The 27135-nt window shown below is 36.5% G+C and overlaps 2 protein-coding genes across 2 annotated transcripts in view; one reads left to right on the top strand and one right to left on the bottom strand.

The window, feature by feature from the left end:
• The window catches only part of LOC121368617 (uncharacterized protein YMR196W-like), a 33802-nt gene extending 25280 nt beyond the window's left edge, over positions 1–8522 (top strand). Inside the window, exons 15-18 of the mRNA XM_041493355.1 lie at positions 318–447; positions 1703–1882; positions 3719–3815; positions 7054–8522. Of these exons, the coding sequence (XP_041349289.1) occupies positions 318–447; positions 1703–1882; positions 3719–3815; positions 7054–7213 (567 nt within the window). The 3' untranslated portion in view covers positions 7214–8522. The remainder of the gene's footprint in view (positions 1–317; positions 448–1702; positions 1883–3718; positions 3816–7053) is intronic.
• Positions 8523–14182: 5660 nt separating this feature from the next.
• Positions 14183–27135, bottom strand: part of LOC121368612 (pre-mRNA-processing-splicing factor 8) — a 44707-nt gene continuing 31754 nt past the window's right edge. Inside the window, exons 29-43 of the mRNA XM_041493351.1 lie at positions 26781–26910; positions 26183–26329; positions 25287–25447; positions 24457–24648; positions 23355–23592; positions 22326–22454; positions 21754–21867; positions 21380–21454; positions 20823–20921; positions 19877–20070; positions 18937–19318; positions 18129–18269; positions 17498–17637; positions 16400–16602; positions 14183–15614 (exon numbers count right to left, since the gene is read on the bottom strand). Of these exons, the coding sequence (XP_041349285.1) occupies positions 15460–15614; positions 16400–16602; positions 17498–17637; positions 18129–18269; positions 18937–19318; positions 19877–20070; positions 20823–20921; positions 21380–21454; positions 21754–21867; positions 22326–22454; positions 23355–23592; positions 24457–24648; positions 25287–25447; positions 26183–26329; positions 26781–26910 (2500 nt within the window). The 3' untranslated portion in view covers positions 14183–15459. The remainder of the gene's footprint in view (positions 15615–16399; positions 16603–17497; positions 17638–18128; positions 18270–18936; positions 19319–19876; positions 20071–20822; positions 20922–21379; positions 21455–21753; positions 21868–22325; positions 22455–23354; positions 23593–24456; positions 24649–25286; positions 25448–26182; positions 26330–26780; positions 26911–27135) is intronic.

Below are 27135 nucleotides of genomic sequence, written 5' to 3'. Positions count from 1 at the left end.
CTGTTTTTCTCATTCATGTTTAAGCTAGAATATCAAGTAAGTCATATATACATGTAGGTTTCTTAAAATGAAATGGGTTACCTATAATGTTTTTGACATAATACGTAAATGGTTCACTCAAACTTTCACTTCTTAGAAGCCTGTACATGTATGAGAACTCCACCTTCTAATTATCAGAAAGCGATATCTCACACTGTACAATACGAAAATGCATAATGTTTGCATTAAAAAGATTGTAATTCGATTAAAATTACTGTTTAGTATGGCACGGTGTAATTCCGAGATGGTGATTGTTTGTTTGTCTGTTTGTTTGTTAGGTCCACCTGCATCAGCCATTCTACTTTGATATAGATGGGAAGCGACACAGCGTGAGCTACCAGCCTGGAGAATCGAGGGAAACCATGTTTGGAGGCAACAGTAATTGGAGAGGACCAATCTGGCTTTGCAGTAAGTTCATTTACATGTTACAGCTGGTGAGATAGATGCAGTGATTACGTCAAGAGGTTTATGGTTTATGGGCCATACTGGGCTGAAATCTGAATATTGACTCTATCCCTGAGTAAGTGCATCACTAAACTTGGTGTAGAGGAATGCACTTAATCAGGACACCAGTTGTGGTATGTGCTCTCCTGTCTGTTAAACGGGGCTGATAGAAGATCATTTGGTAGCTTAAAGAAGGAAGAAATGTTTTTTATTTAACGACGCTCTCAACACATTTTATTTACAGTTATATGGTGTCAGACATATGGTTAAGGACCACACAGATATTGAGAGAGAAAACCCGCTGTCGCCACTTCATGGGCTACTCTTTTTGATTAGCAGCAACGGCTCTTTTTATATGCACCATCCCACAGACAGGATAGAACATACAACGGCCTTTGATATACCAGTTGTGGTGCATTGGCTGGAAAGAGAAATAACCTAGTGAGCCCACTGTCACGGAGGCAGATAGAAGATAATTTTTTAGCTTAATACCAACCCATTAATATCCTGCCTAAAGTCGGCAACTGAGTTGTCTGTCCCTGGGCGAATTTGACTGTTATGTTGCTATCATTATCAAGCAAATTCTTTTCTGTTTAATAGCTATCTTTTTCACAAAGTTGTGTTATAGTTACAGCATAAATGCCAACAAAGTCAATTTCAATTTTCACGCTTTAAGGTAGCAAAAAATACATACTGTCATACATACAAATATGGAAATCACTCAAAAATGTATGTATTGTTTATTAGTGATTGTTTACTGTGACACATTTCATGAAAATTACACTTCTAAAAATAATTACCATTTTAGTGATCTATTGGAGAATGTTGAGACTCCATGACTGTAAGGTGATGGGATGTAGCCCAGTGGCAAAGTGCTCACTTGATGCGCGGTCAGTTTAGGATTAATCCCCGTCGGTGGACCCATTGGGCTATTTCTCGTTCCAGCCAGTGCTCCACAACAGGTGTAGCAAAGACTGTGGTATGTACAATCCTGTCTGTGGGATGGTGCATATAAAATATCCCTTGCTGCTAATCGAAAAGAGTAGCCCATGAAGTGGCGACAGCGGGTTTCCTCTCTCACTATGTCTGACGCCATATAACCGTAAATAAACTGTGTTGAGTGTGTCATTAAATAAAACATTGCTTTCATGACTGTACACCGTAAAACCATTATGAAAAAACACAAATTTGGAGGTACATAGAATATTTTGTATTTCAGTGAACTACATAATGGTGGAGAACCTCGACCGCCTGGATTTCTTCTATGGCGAGGAGTTCAAGGTGGAGTGTCCCGTGAGGTCGGGAAACTTCATCCGACTGTCCGATGTGGCTAAAGAGCTGGCCAACAGGCTGTCCAGGCTCTTCCTGCCCGACGCAGATGGCTGTAGACCGTGTCATGGTAAGTTGAGGTGTTAACTTTGTACAATCATCACACAAACTGTAGTCCATCCTATCATCCTACAAAAATGTTTTTTGTAAATAATTTCATGTTTTGTTTGAAGTAAGAAGAAAAGTAAAAGGGTTTTAGAAATAACAAAAAAAAACAAACTATTTTTTGTGTGCAATTTAGAAAACAATTGGCTCATAAATAAATAACGTAGTAAATTCTATAGTATGAAAAAAGGTGTTTCCTTTGGGACGGACTATAGTACTTTATTTATAGTATCTTATTATCTGTTGTGTCCTATCTATAGGTAGAGACAGGATTTAGCTCAGTTGGTAGAGCACTCGCCTGAGGTGCTTGAGTTGTAGAATCAAACTTTTCGGTGGACCCATTTTCTGATGATTTTTTTCCCCATTCTAACCAGTTCTCCACGACTGGTATATTAAAGGTCATGCTGTCCAATGTGCATATAAAAGATTCCTTGCTACTAATGGAAAAATTATATTGGATTTTACCAGAAAACACCACATGTGTCAGAATAATCAATTGTTTGACATCCAGTAACTGAAAGGGTGGGACGTAGCGCAGTGGTAAAGCACTCGCTGGATGCGCGGTCAGACTAGCATCGATCCTATAGGTGGACCCATTGGGCTATTCTCATTCCAACCAGTGCACCATGACGGGTATGTCAAAGGACATGATAAGTGCAATCCTGTCTTTGTGCAGATAAAAGATACCTTGCTACTAATAGACAAAATTTAGCAGGTTTCCTGTCTTAAGTCCATATGTCAGAATTACCAAATGTTTGACATCCAATAGCTGATGATTAATAAATCGATGTTCTCTAGTGGTGTCATTAAACAAAACAAAGTTTAGTATATTTTTCAATAGTTGATGATTAATGAACCAATGTGCTCTAGTGGTGTTGTTATACAAAACAAATGTTTTACTTTTATCTCTAAGTATGAGGCTGGGCAAAATATTAAATGTTATAAGAGTACCTGTTTTTAACAGTTTTTCTATCAGTGTCCTGTTCAAAGTGTGTGGAGTACTAGTCAGATCTGACTGATACTTTAAAGTTCCAACCAGGCTACTAATTCTCAAAGCTATCGTAGCCTTATAATATCATAAAACCGTCGTAGGCTATGACTTCACTACAACATACGCCATAGCTTCGAAAGTTTGGGTCCAGAATTGTTGTTGTCTGTTGTAGTACAGCCAATCAAGGCTTATATTATTATAATGGCAGTGAAATAAAGTCAGGAATTGCACACTTAAACATGTCGTTTTCGTGACTCATCTATTTTGAAGCAGAACCCTTTTCCAATGATCTTATTACTGTAATGATTCTTGAATCCAAATGACTGCTACAATTAGTTACTTAATAGGACCAAGGAACTGTGCTTATAAAACATTTTAAAAGTCCAGACCTAAACATGAAGCTTGCACTTATAATATTTGGTGAACACCTACGGATTAACAGCGACTCGAGTTGTCAATAGTCTGAAAGTATGCACCTGCACACACCATCTGAAATGACAGTCTAATTAGGACCAAATTGGAAATTAGACGCAACTCTTGCATCTTTGCCCAGCACACACCTACCAGTTAATGCTGACATGACTGTTGAGTTGGTGTTAGTCGGTAGGTGTGTGCCAAACATAAAACATTAGTTTTAGACTCAAATGTCTAATGACATCACATGCATGCAGGTTGTATGGCGTTGCCATGATGTTAAAGTCTCAGACTTTAATAGTATTGAGTCTTAAGACTTTTTGTAAGCATATAAGTTTTATAATATATCTGGGACCTGACTGACTTGTTTTTACCTTCTATTTGTCCTTTTTTTAGGGATGAGTGAAAGATATGCCAAAGATCCAAACTTCAAAGACTTGGTTTTGTTCTATGAATACTTTGATGGAGACACTGGGCGAGGCTGTGGAGCAAGGTATGGCTAGAATATTAGTTACATACAACCATATATGAAGGCAATCACATATGGCTGATCTTCCTAGCAAAGGTCGGATTCTGGATTTTAGTACTAAACATTTGTCCCGTCTTTTTCCTTGATGAAAAACTCACACGAACCCCTTGATCTAGCAAACAAACATTGTGAGGTTTTTGTTCAATAACATTTTCATCTTATGACCAAAGGTTGTTGAATCATATTTGGTTCATCTTATGACCAATTATGACACTTATACAGGGATATTTCTTTATACTCCTTACGAAGGAGAAAGAAGGAAGTTGAGGAACTAGGAAGGGGTACATCAGAAGATTTCGTAGCCATTTGGCTGTTGAATGTTCGGACTGTAAGGTGGATAAAGGGGGTGAATGCACACGGTCAGAGGTCAGGATATGTATTAATAAAAGAGAAAACACTTAGGGCCGATTTCATATGTATAGGTTATCGTTGGGTTTTGGAAACATATGGTTTAAACCTAGGTTAAGCCCTGGGTCATGTTTACTGTACATTTCACATGTCTGGTTTTCAGTAATCCTAGTTTAACACTGTGTTAGAATTGTATTGCTTGTTTAAACCTGCCCTTGAGGTGGTTTTTCGCTGGGTTTGCTCAAAGTAACTTTTCTTCATGGATGATTTTGGCAGCAAAATCGTGTTTTACGTCAGTATTGCAGAGCCATGAAATGTGAACGTATTTTAGAGATCATTTGAAGCCACTACAGAAACAGTGGCGTAGCCAGGGGGGCAGGGGGCATGCCCCCCCCCCCCCCCCCCAATCCCGGCAAAATTAGGGGTGATCAGTGGCGTACTCAATATCATTGTTTACTTGGCTGCCAGGTGCCCCCCCCCCCCCCCCCCCAATACAAAATCCTGCCTACGCCACTGTACAGAAACGAATACAGGGTGGGGGTAGGGGGGATTCGAACCCCCTCCCCCTTTAGACAAGATGCCCTTTTGCCTGTTTTTTATAAGCACGACTATAATTAGATCCACCCCTTCACCATGTTTGTGGCGATTGAACAACAAAGTGTTTGAGCTATATAGAGGATAATAAACAAGATACCAGTTATTATCAAAATTATGTCCCGTTTCAAATCATTTTTAGTTGTCGCAAGCTTTAGCGAGTGACAAATGAAAAGTATTTCACTCGGGACATACATTGATAATAACTGGTACTGATTTTGCTATTCCATTTATTACCCCAGCTACATTTTCTCTAAACGCCTTTATTTTAGGCGCACATGCACGTACATGTAGGCTATAGAAACAATGTAAACCACTTTACACACTGTTCTGGTATTGCTATAACTTTGCATTTTAATCACGTCACAGATAATTTTCAAAAATAAAAGTTATTGTTATTCTGCTAAAAATATAAATAATGATTTGCGTTAAAATGACATTTTGTTCTAAATTTAATATTAAAACAGTTGTGAATGCAAACTCATTAAAGTACATGACGTCATTTTGTGTGTTTGCCAAATCGCGATGATGTTATATTTAGTACCGACAAAGTCATTGGTTTGTAAGCGTCAAATCATCCAGTAATATTGTACGTCACAACACTGATAATATTTCTCATTGAGAAAATACAGAAAATATTTTCTGTTATGAGTGGTCACTGGGGTTAATAAATATAGTTATTTATTAAATTAGTAAAAATACACATTTTCTTCATGGTGTATGAACTGCACGAAAACAGGAAGTACTAGTAATGAAAGTTGATCGGTTACCACCGGTATCAAAGCAATAAACGTCTATCATAGACTGCAGTCTTATAATGACATACTTTCGTGTTTGTCTCGTCTTAATAAAGGGGGAACAAGGCGGTACAGGCACACAGTTTTGAAAATTTGACCATACGTTATCTCGGTACCCTCGGGCATACGCATCCCATCTTTTGTTTTTTTAATATTATGTTACAATTAAAGAGAAATGCCAATAACAAAACATTTATTCATATTTGCATTATTACCAACAGCTATGTAGGGTTCTGTAAGCATGTTTGCATTATTACCAACAGCTATGTAGGGTTCTGTAAGCATTTGACATGGATTATAACTAATGTTGTGAGTAAAATGATGGAAATACATGGCGAAACGTTTTCAGGCCAGCTCATTTTCCCAAAACATGTCCATCATTTTTGACAGAATGTGAAGGTTTGCTCCACGTTTAGGGGGGGGGGGTCGTGGAGGAGGTAGCTAATCCTCCATCTCGAATGTGAATGCTAATAACATATCGGTAACGAGTTTCAACTACAAAGTGATGAAGTGTAAGCTATTCCTCGCTTATGTCCCTTTCCAAATCTGCAGGTAACCCATGTAAAAAGCGTGGTTTTGTAAACACGGGTAAAACACACACGTGAAATACATCACGGGTGTATGTCTTGATCAGGTTTTTCAGCGTTTTACGTAAACCAGTGTTAAACCTAGGTTTTGCTATAACCCGGTGTTTCGAAACCCAGATGTATGAAATCGTCCCTTAAAGTTTTCTTCATTTGGTTGATCTTTCATCCAAAGGTAGTAGCAATATTTAATTGATTTTATCATCAAAGATAATCATATTTGATTGGTCTTCTGACCAAAAGTATGAAGACACAATTTAGTTTGATTTTGATATGCAACCAACGAGCACTATTCATATTTAGTTGATCTTAAGACTAAAAATTGTATACTGCATTATCTTTGCCTATTAGTAGATGTCGGCTTTAAAGTACTTTGCCCCTAGTTTCAATCCCTTAACCAAAATATATACGACCTCCTGCTAAGAATGAACTGAACTTTGCATTTTATGTTAATTCAGTTTAGATCTCTGCTTCAAATATATACTGATTGAAGGAAAGAAGGAATCCGACAACTAGAAACAGCAAATAATATTGACTGCAACCCAAATCCCGTAAATCCATAGCATCAGAAGTTTTAATGGCAGTAATTTTGACATTCAATCTTACATTACAATTTTGTATAAAATACAGACATTACTTTGCTAGTAGAAAATTAAATTTGGTCTACAATTCCATGGGTATGCGTGTATATGTATATATAATTTATATAATGTACTCCTCTGATGCCACCGGATGGTGGCTTTGAGTGAAATAAAGTTCTGTTCTGTTCTGTCTACAATTCCATCAGTATGTGTTTGAACTGAATGATGTTTCATGTGTCACCATTTCTGACGGCTCGTAGAAAAAGTTTTCTTCCATCTTGTTTTTTTTCTTTTTCAGTCACCAGACCGGCTGGTCGGCACTGGCTGTGGAGTTCCTGAAGAGCTTTCACCGCTACTCCATGTTCAGTCGCAGCAACAGTTCCTTCGTCTCCAGCAGTGATGAGGAGGGCCAATCGAGGACTAGGCTCGTGTCACAAGACAGTCGCGAGAGCAACTAGTCGACAGTCGCAACAGCACCTAGACTACAGTCGCGAGAGCAACTAGTCAACAGTTGCGACAGCACCTAGACGACCGTCGTGACAGCAACCAGACATGAATAATGAGTCTGCTTACATGACATAAATATTTCACAGTGTGCTTACATGACGCACGTTTTAACCCTTCTCCACAACGGGAGTTTACTAATGACACCAAATCAGGAAAAAGATTGACTCAAAGTAGTAATAGTTGTATAGGTAATGTAATGAATAATAATTATTCCCGACTCAAAGTAGTAATAGTTGTATTGGTAATGTTATGAATAATAATTATTCCTGATTTAAAGTACTAATAGTTGTATTAGTAATGTTATGAATAATAATTATTGTTACCGTCCATATTTTTATCTGCTCGGAGCATAACACAAGGGAAAAAAAACATTTGCTGCAGCAAAAGAAGAAAATGTTTTTGGAAAGTAGTTAATCAAGAATATAGGGGACTTAATATTTGTGCTCTTTTTTTTTAGCAAATTGTTTATCTTATATATTTGTTGTTGATATTCTAACTAGAATGCATACAAGGTGCTACATATTATTGATTATTTATGTATTTCTTTTTTTGACAAAATATAGACTTTTTGAGTCTTAATATCCTCAGCGTCTTAAGTAGCATAATTGCCATACTTATTTTTACAGCTTTTGAGACAAATGGAAAAAACTATAATTTTTATATATATATATATATATATACAAACAGAACTTAATTATTTTAAAAGTTATATGAATAAGAACAACAAGAACAATATCTGTTCCAATAATTTCCACTTGTCTCAAAAGCTATACAAATGAATTAGGCAGTTATGTTACAAGAATGACAAATTTCACGGGACAGTATTTCAAAATCTTAGGTAACCAGATGTCTGTTCCCGTGATTTGTACCAAAGTAACTGATTTTATTTGCTTAACCGGTGTGTTACTGTATTCCTTTCCTGGGTCCTGTTTTACTAAGCGATCTTTTAGCGCTAAAATCACCATAAATGGATATGTTAGTTAGGCAGTTAAGGTTATTTTAGTGCCAAGATCACCCAGGGCCCTATTCTACGAAGCAATATTAGCACTAAGATCTCCTTAAGTGCATAACTTAGACTAATTTCTTATCTTAACGGAGCCCTGTTCTACATTGACATTCCAGATGTATTTTAAACAGTCTGATTTATTGAAGAGAGAGTATTTTTCAATTTGACTACTGACGTGCTATGTTTATAAAATTCCTAAAATTAGTCAAAAACGTTTTTGATATACAATGTATATAAATAAAGTTGCGGCGTTCCTGAAGTTTTTAGGCTTTTGTTTTAGAATGCAACCAATCCCCATGTAATTGATTGGCTGTTCGTGTGTATTTAAAAGTTGTGTAACCAACACATAATCAGAACAACGATTTTTTCTGAAATAGTGTGCCTTGAATTTGTGCGAAACATGTTCCTCTGGCTAAACATGTTACTTTTGGTCACCATTACTTTATCTGTTTATGTGGTGCACTCTTGGTGCATCCAGCCAGTGCTCCCCAACTAGTGTAACAAAGGCTGTGGTATGTACTATCCTGTTTGTGGGATGGTGTATATAAAAGATCCTTTGCTACTCATCGAAAACAGTGGCCCATGAAGTAGCGACAGCGAGTTTCCTTTCTCAGGCCCGTACGCAGGGGGGTGCGAGGGGTGCGTACGCACCCCCATAGTCTGCCGAGGTCCGTCCGTGGATGTGTAAAAAAAATAAAAATAGTCCGATGATGTGAACTGTATGAAAAAACATTTCAAATTTACTTCCCAGAATGCAGGAAAATGCATCTCCTGCATTCTAGATTAAAAAGATTGGGGGGGGGGGGGGGGGGGGGGGGGGGGGCATGCCCCCGAACCCCCCTAGCAACTCTGGCACTTCGGGCCTACAATTATGCACACACACACACACACACACCCCCCCATGTAAATTTCTGCGTACGGGGCTGTTTCTCAATATCTGTGTGGTCCTTAACCATATGTCTGATGCCAAATAACCATAAATCAAATGTTGTTGGAGTGTGTCATTAAATAAAATATTTCCTTTTTTTCTTGGTGCATCCAGAAGTATTCACATGTTCAGCAGTACACAACGAAGTATTGTTTGTCAAGATATACATTAAAAAACCATAGGCCTACTGCTCGAGTATTTTGTTTATGTGACTGTGTGTTATTGACTTTATATAAATGACATTTAGTCTCAAGCTACAAGGACACCTCTCCTTCCAAACTTCACTGCCAGCTGTTCACTGAACATTTTGATAATTTTAAAACATTGGAATGACCAGGGACCCGTTTCACAAATCACTGTAGGCCTAAGTTTCTTCTTACAGTGATTGATCTTCCATAAGAATGTTGTTGTTTTTTGTTGTGTAAAATAGATGCCAAAGACATACAAACATAATTATATAGAGACATCGGATACTTGCTTTATCCTGTGAAGGTAAGAATGGGAAATTTCACATTGGGCCTGAACAGGATAAAGCAAATATCCGACTAGTTATTATCTTTATCCTGCAGACCATAAAAATTAAGGGGAAAAGCTATTATTTTAGCCACAGTGTATGATGACGTAGAGGTCAAATGAGCGATTTTGTAATGCAGGCTAGGACTGCTTTATCCGTCATCATATTCTATCAATAGAAGTGGTGGCTGCAGGATAAACAGCTATTAATGTTAACCATACATGTAGATAGGAACTTATAATGTTTTGCGAAATTGGCCCTATAGCCCTGTAACACATCCTATTGTGTTGTATATCTAGTCAGATGATGGTCTTTTGTAAAAAAAATATCAGTCGATAGCATATGTCTACGGTTTGATTGTGGTTGTTTGTTACCAGTGAATAAATATGCATCAATATCATCATAATATTGTAATTAAAGATTTATTTCACTGTTGCAGTATTGAAAACGAAATTCAGTTTTTGTTACCAGTGTCTTAATATTTGTTATCAAAGTATTATACCAGTGGTTCAATTCATTCTTTTTTTGTTTTGTTTTAATAACCACTATTTACAGACAGTCCCGAATGATTTTTTGTTTGACTTGTTATACAAGTCATGAAAAGCAATTAAAGTATTAGGTTAGTGTTACTTCTACATGTGTGTTATTTTTATGCATTTACCTCAATCTCGGACTTGGAACACCTCACCATAACTAAAGAAGCATTAGTAAAATCACTGACGGTGGTGTAGTGGTCAAGTTATCAACTTTAAGGCTACACGGTGTTGGGCTCGGATCCGAAGACTGGCTGCTACCTACAGTGAGTTGAATGGTTCTTTAAGAGCAGTGTAATCTTGATCACTACACAGACTTCTCTCTCACTAACAATTACCCTTGTCCAGGACAGACAACCAAGATAACTGATGTGTGTGCCCAGGGCAATATGCTTGGACCTTAAATGGACATGAGCAAGAAAATAAATTGAAATAAATATTAATTATGGTTGTGTGATGAGTACAATGCACAATGTACCTGTCTTCACTTGTTGCATTATATCTTGTATTTTCAAGAGCTGGTCGAACACAATACTAATTTTATTATTTATCCTACGGTACCTAGAAACTTTGGATTATATTGAATATGTTTAAGACAAATCATTTGTAAAAGTTGATTTTTCGTTTCCTTCAAGCAAATTAGATGTACATTGTATTGTCAACAAAAATATATGTTCAGAATATAAAATGCGCTTGTATTCAATTTAGGTGCTTCTGCCTCTTGATAAAAATGTATTCTCTTAGGGCTCATTCACACTGAATGCGATGCAGTGTTTTGCAGCTGCCGAAAGTATTCGGAGCTTTCACGCCAGCTACCTTCCGTCCGCAATTAATAAAGTCATTGCAATGCATTTTTATATTAAACATAAAGCTGTTTTTTGACATATTTTTAAGAGTTATGTATTTGTCAAGTTTACTATTGCTGTATATATATATATATATATAGTGATATATTATTTGTATCAGTATTTAAAGAGCATGAAAAACATTATTTTGATAAATGGATGGTTTGTTTTGTTATGGCTTCGCAGTGAATGATTTGCTTCTACATATTCACGTTGAAGATGAAATATTATAGGCCTAGATGTGTTTAAGACTATATTTCCTACAATAATTTTATAACATTGACTTAATATATAAAAGATACATGCGGCCGATTATTTCACTTTGACTGGCATTTTGTAAATGCATGCATCCATTGTGAATGCTTTCATAGGAAATAAGTGTATTTTAATTTTTGTTGAAGCATTGCACACACCGTGCTACATTTAGTGTGAATGATCCCTAAATCTTGTATTGATATGTATTAAGATTTTCTGTGCAAATGAAATTTTTTTGGGAGCCACGTCTCCTGTTTAAATTGTTCTGTCAAATGACTTGGAATGAAATGTACTAAACACCTTGATTGACAAAGATTATGTGTGTTCATAATGTAGAAATAGGTCCACTAAATCTCAAGGTATTTTTAAGAATTTCTCATCTCAGGGTTGTTAACTTTGTTTTTAAAAAGTTTAATTAAAATGTGCATCGAATGTGAAATGGTGCTTAATTAATCGATTATTAAATAATAATCATATTTAATGTGAAAGGCCAAGTAAGAAAAAAACCTGGTAGAACAAGCCAGATTCCCATAAAATCTGAAGTGTATAATAGATAGCCACAGACCAATGATAGTTTTTACGAGTCCATAGATGCAGACAGTTGAAATCCTTCAGACAAACTGTAATGTTTTATGAAGTAATCCCTGATGTAAATCCCGGTAGTATGTATCATTTGCATATTCCATAAATATAATTTTATATGTATTAACACTGCCAACCTTTGAACAGAGTAAATGTAGTAGATCACATAAGTAAAAGGAAAATAACTGTAATGTTCTGCATAGTACATCATTAAAATTGTAGTCAGTTCGTAAAAGGTGCCTTGCTTGACGAACTATTAATTGAAACATTACAAGTTAGCTTGAAATTGGTCTGATTTTTGTGACGAGTATATCAGTAGCATACAATTTAAAACAAATGGTTGTGTTGCGTGGGTTTTTTTTTTTTTTTACTTGGCTTAATTAATTGTTTAACAAGTGTTGTGATGTTAATGACATGACATAAAAGCCAATGTCTTGTTACTTACTGCATGTGCTATATATTTTGAAAAATTAATGTATCACAAGCAAATATTTTGAAAAATTATATTTTTCTTTGTAAGTGAAACATATTTCTTTTACTGTAGTAATGGGACATTTAAAATAAAAAATTATAATCTGATTTGCAAGTCTTGTTGTGTAAAAAAAAGATTAACCTGTTTGAAGATGCATTTTTGTTGCGTTATGATACTCCGCACCCCTTGTTTCACAACTTGCAACAAATACAGAATGTTGAGAACAGGTTGAATTTTAATTTTTGAGAGGTACAAGTGTTGCCTTAGGTTTAGTAACAGAAACTAGAGCACTACGGTAAGTTGGAGGGACAGTTAAAATTTCCCCTCAAAAGAGTGGCACGAAAGCAACTTGCTATCAATTTTCTTAAAGACAAATCACAGCAATTACCGTGGAAAAATTTGAACCCTGGTAAACTTATTTACTAGAGCAGTCACCTGAGGTGCAATATGTTGCCCTCAATGGATGTTTTCTCATCAAAACAAGTGACCCACAACCAGTACATCAAAGTGCTTAAATAAAAAAACTCTTGCTACTTTTTGGAAAGAATAGTCTAGTTGGCGGTAGCAAGTTTCTTCTAAAGGCAATATCAAAACTACGACATTAAACACAAACTAGCCACAGTATATAAAAAAAAAAAGTGTTGTTTAACACCACCACTAGAGTGCATTAATTAATCATCGGCTATTGGATGTCAAACATTCGGTAATTCTGACTTGTAGTCCGAGGAAACTTGCTACATTTTTACTAATGCAGCAAGGGATCTTTTATGTGCACTTTCCCACAGAAAAGAAAATACCACGGTCTTTGACCAGTTGTGGTGCACTGGTTGGAATGAAAAAAAACCCAAGCAATTGAATAGATACACCAAGGTGGTTTAATCCTGTGACACAATCACTTCAAGCGAGCACTCAATCGATTGAGCTAAATCCTGCCCCACCCCTAGTTTAAAATGTACAGTTGTGAAATATTTTCCCCTTCATTCTTGGGGTGGAATGGAACTCGGTGGTAAAGCATTCACGTGATGTGCTATCAATCCTGTTTGTCAACACTGGGCCATTTATTGTTCCAGTCGGTGCTGTACAACAAAGCCAAATGGCATGTACCATGTTGTATGTGGGATGGTGCATATAAAAAGATAATAATTGGCTAATGTTTCCTCTCCAATTATGTTGTCTGGTCCTTGAACACAGAACTGTAAATAAAAATGTTGGGAACTTTGTTATACAACATTGGTTTCCTTTTATTTTAATACAAGAGAGATAAGACTACCACAGTGACCACCCAAGGTAAGTGTTGTAGGACTATCAATCTTGGTAGACTAGGGTTCTTTTTCTAAAGTCCACAACTGGCATACAATACAAAACCCCCGATATCTTAGACCATTGTATAGTAAAGTGCATCTCTGCTTGCTTCTCTCACTATTTAGACGGACATAATAACCCCATATTTTAAAATATGTTCGGTTAATCCTTTTATCAGGGGTGGGAATTGGTGAACTGTAAAAAAAAAGAAAAAAAGGAGGAAATCTAGAGGGGTCCCAGAAATTCTTGAAATCCTAGATTAAAATCTGTGCCGACACATTTCGGAGGAAAGGACGATTCAAATATGACAACGCAATCTTCCATGAGAGGAAAACAGCTGATCCAAGGAGAATTCCCACCCCCGTTTTATCTTGAACACTTGAAAGTTTATTGGTGCTCAATTTGATTGTAAAAGATAATTAAAAGATGAAATCAATGATCATAACTCGAGATTAATATTAAGGAAATGAAACAAAACTCTTATTGACAAGTTTATTAATCTTTAATGTACAGCAACAAACATAGGTGACTGCCAACACATCCACATTCTTATTCTATAAATTACGTAAATGTAAATAAAACCTGGCTAGGGATTTTTGAAGCCATCTTAGCTTTACGAAATCGTAAAACCATTTTACGCTACAAGGTTATGATAGCACACACAATGTCATAGCTTACGAAGGGTTTACGATTTTGTAGGGCTAAGATTGCTTCAAAAATATGGGCTCAGGTTCTGTATTCTCTGATCAAGTTTCTTGATTTAAATTTCCACTATGAAATATCAGATCTGATGATAATACAGGATTATTAATTTCCTGTAGCTAGTTTTCGCAGTATGTTTCTCATGTACATTGTCACCGTAAGTAACTGTGACTACAATCAGTCCGTCAGATAGGCATCACATCTGCAAAGACATCACATACGTCCACATTCCAAAGAACAAAAAAAAAAAAATGTACAAGTAGAAGTCTTGTAGACAAACATGAAAACACCAAATAGAAACTGCTGTCAAAACTGAAATGTTTCCAGATTTATGTATTCACGATTGTAACACATCTATGATCCATTCGAAAATAAACATTCAGGGCCAAATTTACAAAGCCCATTTTTCTTAAACGCAGTTGTTTAAACATTGTAAGTGTATGTAGTTACATGTGTCCAAGTCATCAATAGGCTTTGTAAAGTCGGCCCTCAGTATCCCAAACCATTGTCCGTCATATAGTCATGTATATTATAGACCCTGAATTAGCATAATAGTCTGCTACATTCCAAAAATACAACTGCTGCAACACTAATAGCAACTATTACAGCAACGGCACAAAAGTCACAAAGAAGTGCTTCACAAAAAGCTACCACTCCCTTCACATTTGTACAAAATATATCCTGAAATGTACATTCAGCTAGTCATTAGCCAAAAATTCTGTATGGAATCCAATGATTTTTCAGTTAACACAAAATGTTTAAAACAATACTTTAAATCTTCATTTATACACAATTTCATGAATGAGTGAGTGAGTGAGCGAGTGATGAAATGAATTAACTGTTACTGTATGATCACATTTACGATGATTTAACGTTTCTGGAAAAAATAATGCACCACATTCAACAGAATTTTAAATTACAGGCATGCCGGTCCTTCCAATGATTAGTCTTTCTCTTCTGTTCAGAATGCACACAACATCAATTATTCAAACGGTAATGATGACATCCTCCGAGGAAAAAGAATGAATAGTTTCCATGTGAAGAGTCTGAACTCTATTCTAGGCATACAGGTCCTCTCGATCAGCCCCGATGATTTCTGCGTCCTCCATGGTGCTGAAGTTGAGGAAGTGAGACGGACGGTGAATCTCGTGATAGAATTCCTTCGGATTGGCCAGCTGCAGGTCATACTTCATGTTGGGGTCGTGACGAACACCTGAAGGAAAAATCAGTACGACTTTAAACACAATGCAAATTGAAAAGGAAAGAAGGAAGGAAATGTTTTATTTAACGACGTACAAACTGAAAAAGAATGAAATGTTTATTAAATGACACTTCAGCACATTTTGATTTACAGCTGACAAGAGTAACGACAAAGTGATTTTTCTATGCTAGAATGAATGAATTGTTTAACAATACCCCAGCACGAAAAATATATTGGCTATTGGGCGAGACTGTATGCTAGATGCTGAATAAAAAATGTAGTCGAGTTACATAGAAGTTGAATTATGCTGAGGTGTTGTTGAAACATATATTACAATTCTGTAATTAATTTGTGACATAAGAAACCTCAAATGCTAAAATCTTTTAACCCTAAATCTAGATCTAGATCTAGAAATGAAAAGCTACGGCTCACTTTAAAAGTATCAAGTGTACAAATTAAGACATCGGGAGAAGATATAAGCAATAATTAAAACATAGGGTTTCTTTTTCTAGCTAAACGATAGGAAAAAGATAAATTAAATGAGTAAACATCAATAAGCATGCTACAGTAACAACTGATTATGTTGGTGAATTTACCTATGAAGTTGTAGTTTCACATACGTGACATGAAACCTCAATTGCTAAAATCTTTGAATCCTAATCTAGAACTAGACACGAAAAGCTATGTCTCTCTTTGGATTAAGACGCAAAAAGCTGGGTCTCTCTTTGAAAGTGCCAAGTGTACAAATCGTGACACGAGTAGAAGACAGGAATGAATTAAGACATATCTGAACATACCCATGAAGTTGTAGTTCCACGAGGCCTGGTTGGGAACCATGAAGAAACCGAGGAACCTGTCTGACAACAACATCTGTACGCGCTCATAATGCGAAGGGAGGTAACCCTTGGGGTTGTTTCCGGTATCCTTATTCTGTCGGCCCCACTCGTACCCACTAGGTGTCAGCTTGTAGGCAGTCAATGAACAGGAACCAGGTGTAAAGCTGAAACAAGACAATTATGTTAACAATTGTTGTCCAAATTATACTCTTATGTGACATATTGAGAGGTTTAACTTGAATCTAAAATATTTCTCCTGAAATCATTAGTGTTTATATACTGACCAACAAAAGAAACAAATATTAATTTAGTTTTCTTTAATTTATGCAATATTAGTTTGAATTCCATTAGCTTTTACATCTATTAAAATTATCAATGTCTTGTGAACATTCTGACAGTCTATTTATTGAATTAAATGTATCATGAAAAAACATAACTTAAGGGTGTATACTACCAAATCAAATCCCATGAGACTACAATAGTAACATATGTGGCTAAACCTCCTACCTGCAACTATCAATCGACATAAATGCCATAATATAAATACTACCACCCCTCACACTTAAAATGAATCGGAAAAAAATGGGGGTCAAGCTGCTCATTTCTGAGATAACAGGTAGTGTCTATGACTACCCTACTTCCGCACAAAATTAGAGTACTTTTTTTTTACAGGTACCCCATACATTTCAGGCACAAGGCTACTTGACTCCATGGTATCAGATGAAATAAAATTGCATACATTTTTTGCCCAGATAAAACTATTTTTTTTACAACCAACACTCTCACATTTTTCACCAAACACAGGACTTGTGGTGTTCACTTCTCTATCAAAAGTTGGCTGCACCTCGAACTATGACCCAACCGGAAGTTATTTGGTTTAGTACTACCTATTATAATTGTTTATTTTGTGGTTCAGTATATATTTCGACTACTTTACTACATAAAAATCTTAACTTTTTGTAAATTTAATGCTTGTAAATAGTGAATACAAGGACATTAAAGAATAAAATTTCACCTGCACCAATCACTTAATAGCAGATAATACACTTGTTAACTAACCTGCAAGTTATGACAACGGTCTTCTCCCCATCCCAACTGGAGTTGTCCGACATGATCTTGGCGTGACTTGTGATGTCTTGTGGTGACAACTGTGGCAACTCGTTAGGCTGTGTGTGAATCCACCCGAGAGGTTCCATCTCCTGAGCATTAAAAATAATATGCATTAGTTGATAACACAGAAATGTGGTTTTCTTCCAATATTTTTGGCTTGACGTTTATTACCAAAAAAAGAAAAGAAAAGACTATTCAATTGTCAAAAGTGTTTGGAAGCAAGCATAACTGTCCAAAACAAAAACCAATAAATTTAAAGGTGAACTGTTCTATTAAAAATATTTAACAACTTTATTTAAAATTTTCCAGTTTGTTATTCTTACTATTTCGAAGAGTGTGTGTGGCCACATTATCGAACATATTCTAAAGATGAAAAAAAAAAAATTCCCTCATAAAACACTTCATAACCAGGTTCTCCCACTCTGCCCAGTGAGAGAATGTAATATTTATCTAAAAACACTCCTTAAACAACAGAACAAATATTATTACAATAATAGGAAGATACTAGAAATGACAATTACCACAATACAATACAATGTTTATGCTGTAAGAAAATGCACCTAAAGATGGTCCGACTCACCTTAAGGTACTCGTGGTCTGGCAGAATGGTGGGAAGGTGAACTGTCTGATGGGTTCCCCACTGTGGAGGCATCACGATACAGCGAATCTCCTTCACCTGGGGGTTGTCAGGGGGACTAACTCCGTACAGGTAGCCAGAAATCTGAAACAACACATACACCAATAAGACTTCATGCAAAATCAATCAGCTGCAATTAGGAGGAATGAAAATAATATTGGAAACATCTGTGTAAGGTTTTTAAAAAAAGTAAACAGGGTGGGGAAGTTTACTCAAGGAATAAGGACAGGAAGATTTTCTGGAATTTAACCGAATTAGAACAATTCTATAACATCTCTCCTGAAAGCAATCCTATGACAATACATTATTTGAGAGCCCAAGTTTTTAAACACTATGATGTATTTTTTACTATTAGAACCATTTTTGATTATTAAAATCAGACATTACTTACATTTTATTGTTTAGATTATCCATTTCTGTACATGCCACATTTAAAAAAAAATGCACGTACCTCTGAGAAGTAATGGTTATGGAGACATGCTTTAATCTACCACATTTCAACGTCACAGACTCTTATTTCACTCTCTTATAGCTTTATCCAAATATTTCAGGTTTGTCCAGGTTCACGGGTTGAAACTAGGGTCTGTGGCTTTAAATACATTTTTGCATGCAACAGTTATCCTGAGAAATACTGTTTCACCATCATCAATTCAATACCTTTTAAAATCAAAATCTAATCTATCATCCAAAATTACACAATCTCTTTCTACATCTGTCTCTATCAATTTCCATCTAGTTAATTTTTCCTCACCTGCGCTCTGAGATCGGAGATGATGATGAACTTCTTGAGGATGTTCTTTGGCAGGATGTATGTGTAGCCTGTCTCCTTGATGTCGTCCGAAGACACGTAGATGTGGTTCGTCCTCAAATGCAGGTTGGTGGCCGAGATCGCCCGCACCCGCCACTCCGTCTTCGATGAGAATGTCTGACTCTCGTAGTTACTGGTCGTCGAGGTGATGATCTCGTCGCCGTGCTTGTTGACGGTGCGAGTTGTCGTGGCCGTCAGCTGCGACTGTTCTTTGGTCTGCTTCTCGATCTCGGCGATCTGCTGGCGCTGGGCGGACGGCGCGGAGATCTCCATTCCCAGGATGATGTCGCGGATCTCAGACTGTGTCAGAGAGGCCACGTTCACACTGGACAACAAATACAGGTTATTAGCACACAGTGTTTAAAGTGGTACCAGATTTTTAAACCCCAACATGCAGAGTAATGTATGTCATACAGTGCTTAAATGTGGTTCCAGAAATAAAACTTCAACGTTCAATTTACAAATCACGGACAATACACCGGAGAAACTGAGATTATCACATCAAAATGTCCTGTATGAAATTAAAAACCCAAGACTGAACAAATAATTTTCCCACTGCCCCTACTCAACACACGACATGGTCATAAAAGGGTGAGATGTAAAATGTGACCGTACTTGTTTTTCTTTCCATAATCTTTCCATGAGATCTTTGAGCTGGACTTCAATCTTCATCTGACCACAAAGGACTTACTTGTTTTTCTTGCCATAGTCAACGATTTTCATCACAAAGGACGTACTTGTTTTTCTTGTCGTAGTCAGCGAGGATGAGATCCTGAACACAAAGGACTTACTTGTTTTTTTCTCCATAGTCAGCGATCTTCATCACAAAGGACTTACTTGTTTTTCTTGCCGTAGTCAGCAATCTTCATCACAAAGGACTTACTTATTTTTCTTGCCGTAATCGGCGAGGATGAGGTCCTTGAGCTGGACCTCAATCTTCATCCAATCCTCGTCGGACAGCGTGGGCCAGATGTGGTGGATCTCCGTGATCGTCGTCTTGTCTGGCTTCAGGATGATCTTTGTCTTGTCGTTGTTCACGTGCAGTGCACGCAGGATCAGAATCAGACGTGAGAAGGCCTAGAGTAATAAATAATAAAACACTTTCATTAGTATTATGCTTTATTTTTAATGCATAACTTCATCACATGTTCCATATATGATCATAGGATCAGAATCAGATGAGAGAATGCCTAGAGTAATTGGTAAATTGTAAAAAAAGAGGAAATCTAGAGGGGTCCTGAAAATTCTTGAAATCCTAGGTTAAAATCTGTGCCAACCGACACATTTTGGAGGAAAGGACGATTAAAATGCAACGAAATCAATGTTCCATGAGACGAAAACCACTGATCCGAGGAGAATTCCCACCTGACAATAACACACTTTCATTAGTAATATGCTGTATTTTTAAGGTATATCATCAACACATGTTCCATATATGAAATAAAATAGCTGTTATGGGTCCTTAAATGAAATGTAATTTTGCCTAAAGCAACACCACTTTTATTAATTAGAATAAATCTGCTTTTCCCCAAAAAAATACTGATAAAAATCTCACTTTTTTCTTTTTACAAGCACTTTAATGTCCTTAACGTCTTTGTATACCAGTGAGTCCTATATATTTCACATTACAAACTATATGGACAATATTAGCCGTTAACCAATATTTCTATCTTTCCCTTGACAAATATTTATTTTCTGCAATATGACTAAGTATTTCCTCCCATCCAAATATAATTTGTTTTTGTTTTCCAGACAAATATATATGCAGAATAATAAATCTCATATGATTGTTGTTACTAGTACTATATCAAACAACCATTATAGCTTACTGTGTATGATGAGATCGTCTTCAGCCAATCATCGTAGAGATTGAACAAGACCATCTGGGGTTCAGTCGCTTTCAAGATCAAATCTCCAAATTTCTCAACCTAAGAAAACAAATAACTTATTGATCACAATCAAAACAACAACAAATTATATTATTCACTCAAATAAAAATTATTTTGAAGAGCAAGCGATTGTCTGGGCCTATCCTTATAAAGCTTTAATGTCCACACACAAGACTAGAAAAGTCAGATTTTAACTACATACAATCTGAGGCTGTGTTGAAGTCTTTAGACTCAAATCTTTAATGTGTCACATGCATGCAATTTGTAAGGTGCTACCATATAAAGTCTCAGCCTCCACAGTCTTGATAAAAGTATTATAAGCATGGAGCCTGTATCCCACTGCCTAATATTAAGTATCCAACTTTATTTAAGCCGTAAATATTAAGAAAATAATATGATATAGTGCAAGCTAATGCAAATATCATATCATTAAACAAATACTCATAAACAAACTGTTAACAGTCATGGACAAACAAATAGTTTTATTTGAACATCACCTTTAAACAGGCTTGGAAAGGCAACTGCAGTTCACTGCCCTTGATGACAATGTTGGGGAAATCAAGAAGATGGACCTAAAATACAACAGAAAAACAAAACAAGGTCAACAAATATTAAAATTTTAATCAAAGAAAATTTGACAATTTTGAGGTGGACAGAAAACATACTTAAATGTCTTTTTGTCTTTTCTTGAAGTAAGTATATTTATTCTATATATTTATTTAAAGTAATTACAAAAAGAAAATTAACAAAACACTAAAACATCTTATAAAAGATTTGATATTCTATCTAACGACAGAGCTATTTACTTTTATCTCATTTCAATGACAGATGTTTTCTAATATTGTAAGAGACATGGAGAAAACTACGATACCTCAAGTGGATCCAACATGCCCTTTCTTGTGACAATAATTTGCTTTGGCTGTTCTTCAACTGGAAGGGATCGGATCAAAGCAGCCACTTCCTCGGCAGTCTTCCATTTTGCCAACTACAAAACAAACATTTGCCACTGTAAAATATATATCTGCAATCAAACATTTTGACTGACCACCAACTGTGCTACATTTCATAGTGTACCTGACAAAATATATTTGTATCATGATAAGCATGTACTCGTACACAGTAAATTTATCTGCCAAAATTAAAGAATAAATAATATTCTTGGTTTGTTTCGATAGCAAAAAAAATAAATTAAAATGATGTGTTATTTTATTACTGATAAATTTATTATTCTGCATCGTAAATTTTACTGTGAAGACCCATTTGCAATAACTGACAAAACAAGGTCATTCATATGACAGCAAAATGTACATGGGGAAAACATTGTTCTTCTTTTCATTTATACATTTTCATTATCATAGATTGTAATATTTTCAATCTGGGGCATTTCTGTAGTGTTTTCACTAACTGGCTGTTGTAGAATTGTTAACTGAACGTTATCAATACCTGTCCAAGACGTTTCTGGCCTGCCCACACAGAAGTGTGAATGATCTTCAGGAAAAGTTGTCCTGTCCTTGGGTTGAAAATGAAAATAGCACCATTGATGGGTTTTGTGGTCAAGTTACCCTCAAATGTCTGGAAATTAAAACAATTTTTAAATGAGACAATCAATTTACATACAACATAGCACTACTCAACACTGGTATCATAAACAAGATGGTACATGTCATTTTTATTTAATGACTAGTTATATTGCTATTAATAATAACTGTTAATGATTTTACAGCTATTATCTTAATATTTCTTTAATCAATAATTTACAGAAAAAACCAAAAACAATAATAATAATAATTTACAGAAATTAACCATTCTCCAATGTTTCTTCAGTATATAATTGTAAGCATACTTGTTGTTTATGTCAGAGCAGACAAGTTTTATATAATTATTGCTATTTTCAGTATTACAAATTCTTTGCAATTGAAGTGCAATTTATTAATTGATAGTAAAAATACATCAAACAGCATCTACCAAGTACCACCAAATTTAAAAAGAGCATTTCAACAATGTCATTGTGACAGGACTTGTCATCATAAAATGTTGGCCAATAAATTAATTTCACTTGGGTCAACTAGTATCAGTTTCCTGTTTCTCTGCTGTGCTTGAAACCTGATCTAGCCAACATGAAAATTAGGACAATGTTTGTGTAGAACTAGAATATTATCCATTATATCTGAGATAAGTAAGTTCAACTTCCATTTTTTTCTATTAATTTTAAGAACGAGCTGTCATAGTATTTATATGCATGGTATACTTTTTCTAAGTTGATGAAATAAAACACCACATTAATATGTTCATACCTTGTGGATTGTGACTGTAAACGTTCGTGTCGTCCACAAACTAAATAATCTGGTTGGAGAACAGTTCACCATAGTTCTTTGAATCCCCCCCCCCCCCCCCCAAACTTTAAATCAATGCCCCCCCCCCCCCCCCCCCCCCCCCCCCCCCCCCCCCCATATAAGTTACAGCTGTTCATACCTTGTGGATTGTGACTCTGTAGACATTCGTGTCGTCCACAAACCAAATGATCTGGTTGGAGAACAGTTCACCATAGTTCTGTGAGCTCAGGTACGGTTCAGTGGGCTCTGAAGAGTAGAGTTGCAGACCCTTCCTGATGCGTTCCCGCAACACGTACAGAGCTGGGTTCGACTTCATGATCTTCGCCATAGCCTGCTGGATCAGAGGTTTTGCACCAGGGAACCAGTTGCCATAAGCACTGCATTAATAAACAATGGGTGTTACATCAGTGCAACAAATAACACTATAAACCGCAATGAAGTTCAGAAAACAAACATCAAACTTCACAATTAAGTTTATGGGTTAGAGATACTGCAAGTGTCTTGGCAAAAACAATCAATGTTTGTTTTCTTAAGAAACCTATGCAATTAGGAGTGAAAACTTGAAATTGCAACCATGACAGAAATGTGAGAAAGAAAAAAAAATGCATTAGCCGTAATACTCAGAAGTTCAGTGTTCATTTAGGTGTGTGTGGGGGATGGCAAATTTTGCCAGTAACTGCTGCCTTTGCCACAGCCTACTTTTCATGCTTACAATTATATACAGTTCACTATACTTAGTAGATATAACTGCCTACTTTCTTCAGTCTTCTACTTTCAAAGATAAGGATCACAATGAAAGGTACCATTATATGGAGCCATTACAGTTTGTGTAAATGGTGAGAAATAAAAAAACATTTTTTTAAAATACACAGGTTTTTATTTTCGGACAGGTACACACAAACTGCACATATACCAAATATTTGTCTCACCTGTGGAGATTGTACGGTACAAGCTGAACCTATAACATATTGTGTGTCTCACCTGTGGAGGTTGTACGGTTCAAGCTGACCCTCTAACATATTGTGCGTCTCACCTGTGGAGGTTGTACGGTACAAGGTGACCCTCTAACATATTGTGCGTCTCACCTGTGGAGGTTGTACGGTACAAGGTGACCCTGTAACATATTGTGCGTCTCACCTGTGGAGGATGTACGGTACAAGCTGACCCTGTAACATATTGTGGGTCTCACCTGTGGAGGTTGTACGGTACAAGCTGAACCTGTAACATATTGTGCGTCTCACCTGTGGAGGTTGTAGGCGAGGTCGATGGCGACGAGGACGCCGGTGGGAGACGGATAGATACTCATGTTGTCCGTGGTGTAGTCCAGGTACTTGGCCCTCGCGTACCTCTCAATGTCGTGAGAGTCATAGTCGCCCCATCGCAGCTGGATGTCCAGCCAGTACTTCTGGGTTGTGGCTCCATCCATTACATCTCTGGGTCACAAAATAGTTAACATTAGGTTCTGTTTATGCACCAATATTCTTACACGTTAAATGTTTAAAGACCCTGCTTTTAAGAAAAACAAGTTTCGGAAATTCAGCCCTAGATGTTTTTCACCTATGCTACAGATAGGTGGTTGTTAAACATGATACCCATTATAGCAAGTTTGACTGGATATATATAAGTTCTCTCAACATCAAATATAAGAGGCCATTCTAAATTTGAGTTTATTTTACAAACATTCTTTTTCATTTTTACTCGGCCAAAACTGAAAAACAAAGACTAACTTGATGTGTTTAGTCCAGAACAAACTGGAAAAGATGAAGTTTGTTTTGTTTAACAACATCACTAGAACACATTGATTAATTAATCATCGACTATTGGATGTCAAACATTTGATAATTCTGACATGTAGCAATGCAGCAAGGGATCTTTTATATGCACTTTACCAGAGACAGGAAAGCACATACCATAGCCTTTAAGCAGTTGTGGTGCACTGGTTGGAATGAGAAAACCCCAATCAGTTGAATCAATCTATCGAGGTGGTTCGATCCTGCGACGGAAGCACCTCAAACGAGCACTCAACCGACTGAGATAAATCCTGACCCCAAACTGGAAAAGAAGTACTAACTTTGAGTCGGCCAGCAATGATGGCTTGGACACGTTCCACTTGTACGCAGCAAACAGCAGAATGTCGGCACATGAGCTGTTCATCTTGTAGGACTTCCGCGGGTGAATAGTCTCCTTCTGGACTGTCTCAATCTCCAGAGCATCAAGCTCCTGGTCAAACACCTGGAAAAAAAACACAGTACAATATGAATGTCAATTTAGACAGGTGTGTTTTGTGTGTACGAAGTTTACCAAGTAACTATGTTTACTATATAAAGTTGTAGTTTCTTTTGTTTATAACACCACATTGATTAATTAATTATCGGCTACAGGATGTCAAACATTTGGCAATTTTTACATATAGTCTTATAGATGAAAATCACAACATTTTTCTATTAATAGTAAGGGATATTTTACATGTACCATCCTACAAACAGGATAGCCCATACCACGACCTTTGATATACCAGGTGTGGTGCACTGCCTGGAATGAGAAATGGCCTCACTGTCAGGGATCGATCCTAGATCGACCGTGCTTCAGGTGAGTACTTTACCACAGGGCTGCGTCCTTCCGCTGCATTATTATATAGTCATTCTAAAAAGAAATCAATATTTTCACTCACACAGCTGTTCACAAAATGATCGAATTTGACCAAACAAAGGTTCAAGCATAGTCCTGGCCATACACTTCAGCCATGTGTGATGTCTGCCCAATACAATGGGTTAATGGTTAGTTGTTGGTGACAAAGAAGATGGTGTAGTGTCCTTACACCTCCACAATGAAGCCTTAAAATCCATTCTACACTGGAGCCAGTATTATGATGCAAAACCCCAATACCTACCAGCCGTAAGGCTTTTTTACTTTGTCACTGACAATAATAACTTGGACTTTAAAATACAAAAAAAACAGTGAACTTACCTGACAGAGATCCATGACGACGCTCTCGTGAATCTTCTGCCACAAGTGAGCCCTGAAGATCTGGATGAGTGAGATTTTCAGCGTAGGGATCTTGCCGTGCATGAAGATACCGGTCAGATCGAGCTGCACTTGGAAACCAACGTACACCTGAAGTCGAAAAACAAATGCATCAGAATCTTCAGAAAATATTTTTTTTTAAATATATTAAAAAATTTAAAAAGCTAAAAAAAACAATTGCAATAAAATGCCGTATTAACCAGAACTGTTTTAAAATTGTGTTAACCAGTACATATTTTTTTATTACCACATTATTCTAAAAAAAATTCTGTTTGGGAATATGTTTTTTGCTTAGCTTTTAATTGCACTTACAAAAGCTTAGGTAAAATATGGTACCTCTACATTTAAGAAATACACACCAACTTCATGTTTGCAAGACTTGAGCTTGAGATGATGGATTTAAGCCCACATGGATAAACAAGACATAAAGGTACAGCTCGCCATAAATGTCCAAGTTACTAAAAACAATAGGCCAGTACAAGTATCGTATTAGATATAACAATTAGCTACAGCCATGAGTTGCTGAATGATGTTTACTCACATTTGCCCTGTTGATGGTAGGTGACCACCAGAGAGTGAATCGGCGGTTTGGAATCTGGTTCAGACCAGACCTCTGTGCATTAGTCAACTTCTTGTACTTCATGGATTCTTCAAAACCACTCGCCTTCTCCCTGTAAACAGTTTGTTAATATTACATTATAATCTTGTCCGATTTCCCCAAAATATGTATATTATATGCATGTACCTTTTGATATTTAGAAGTATTCAGAAACTGTTCAAATTTTAAGTCTATAACTTCAGTTTATTTGTTTAATAACACTTCAGCACATTAAAACAAAAACAGCAGCCAATATATAGCAATAAGTGAGTGGAAACATACTGCATACTGTAATCAC

Source organism: Gigantopelta aegis, chromosome 3, assembly GCF_016097555.1.
Source record: "Gigantopelta aegis isolate Gae_Host chromosome 3, Gae_host_genome, whole genome shotgun sequence".
NCBI lineage: Eukaryota > Metazoa > Mollusca > Gastropoda > Neomphalida > Peltospiridae > Gigantopelta > Gigantopelta aegis.
Note: the sequence above shows the minus strand (reverse complement) of the source record. Positions and strands in the feature narration are given on the sequence as shown.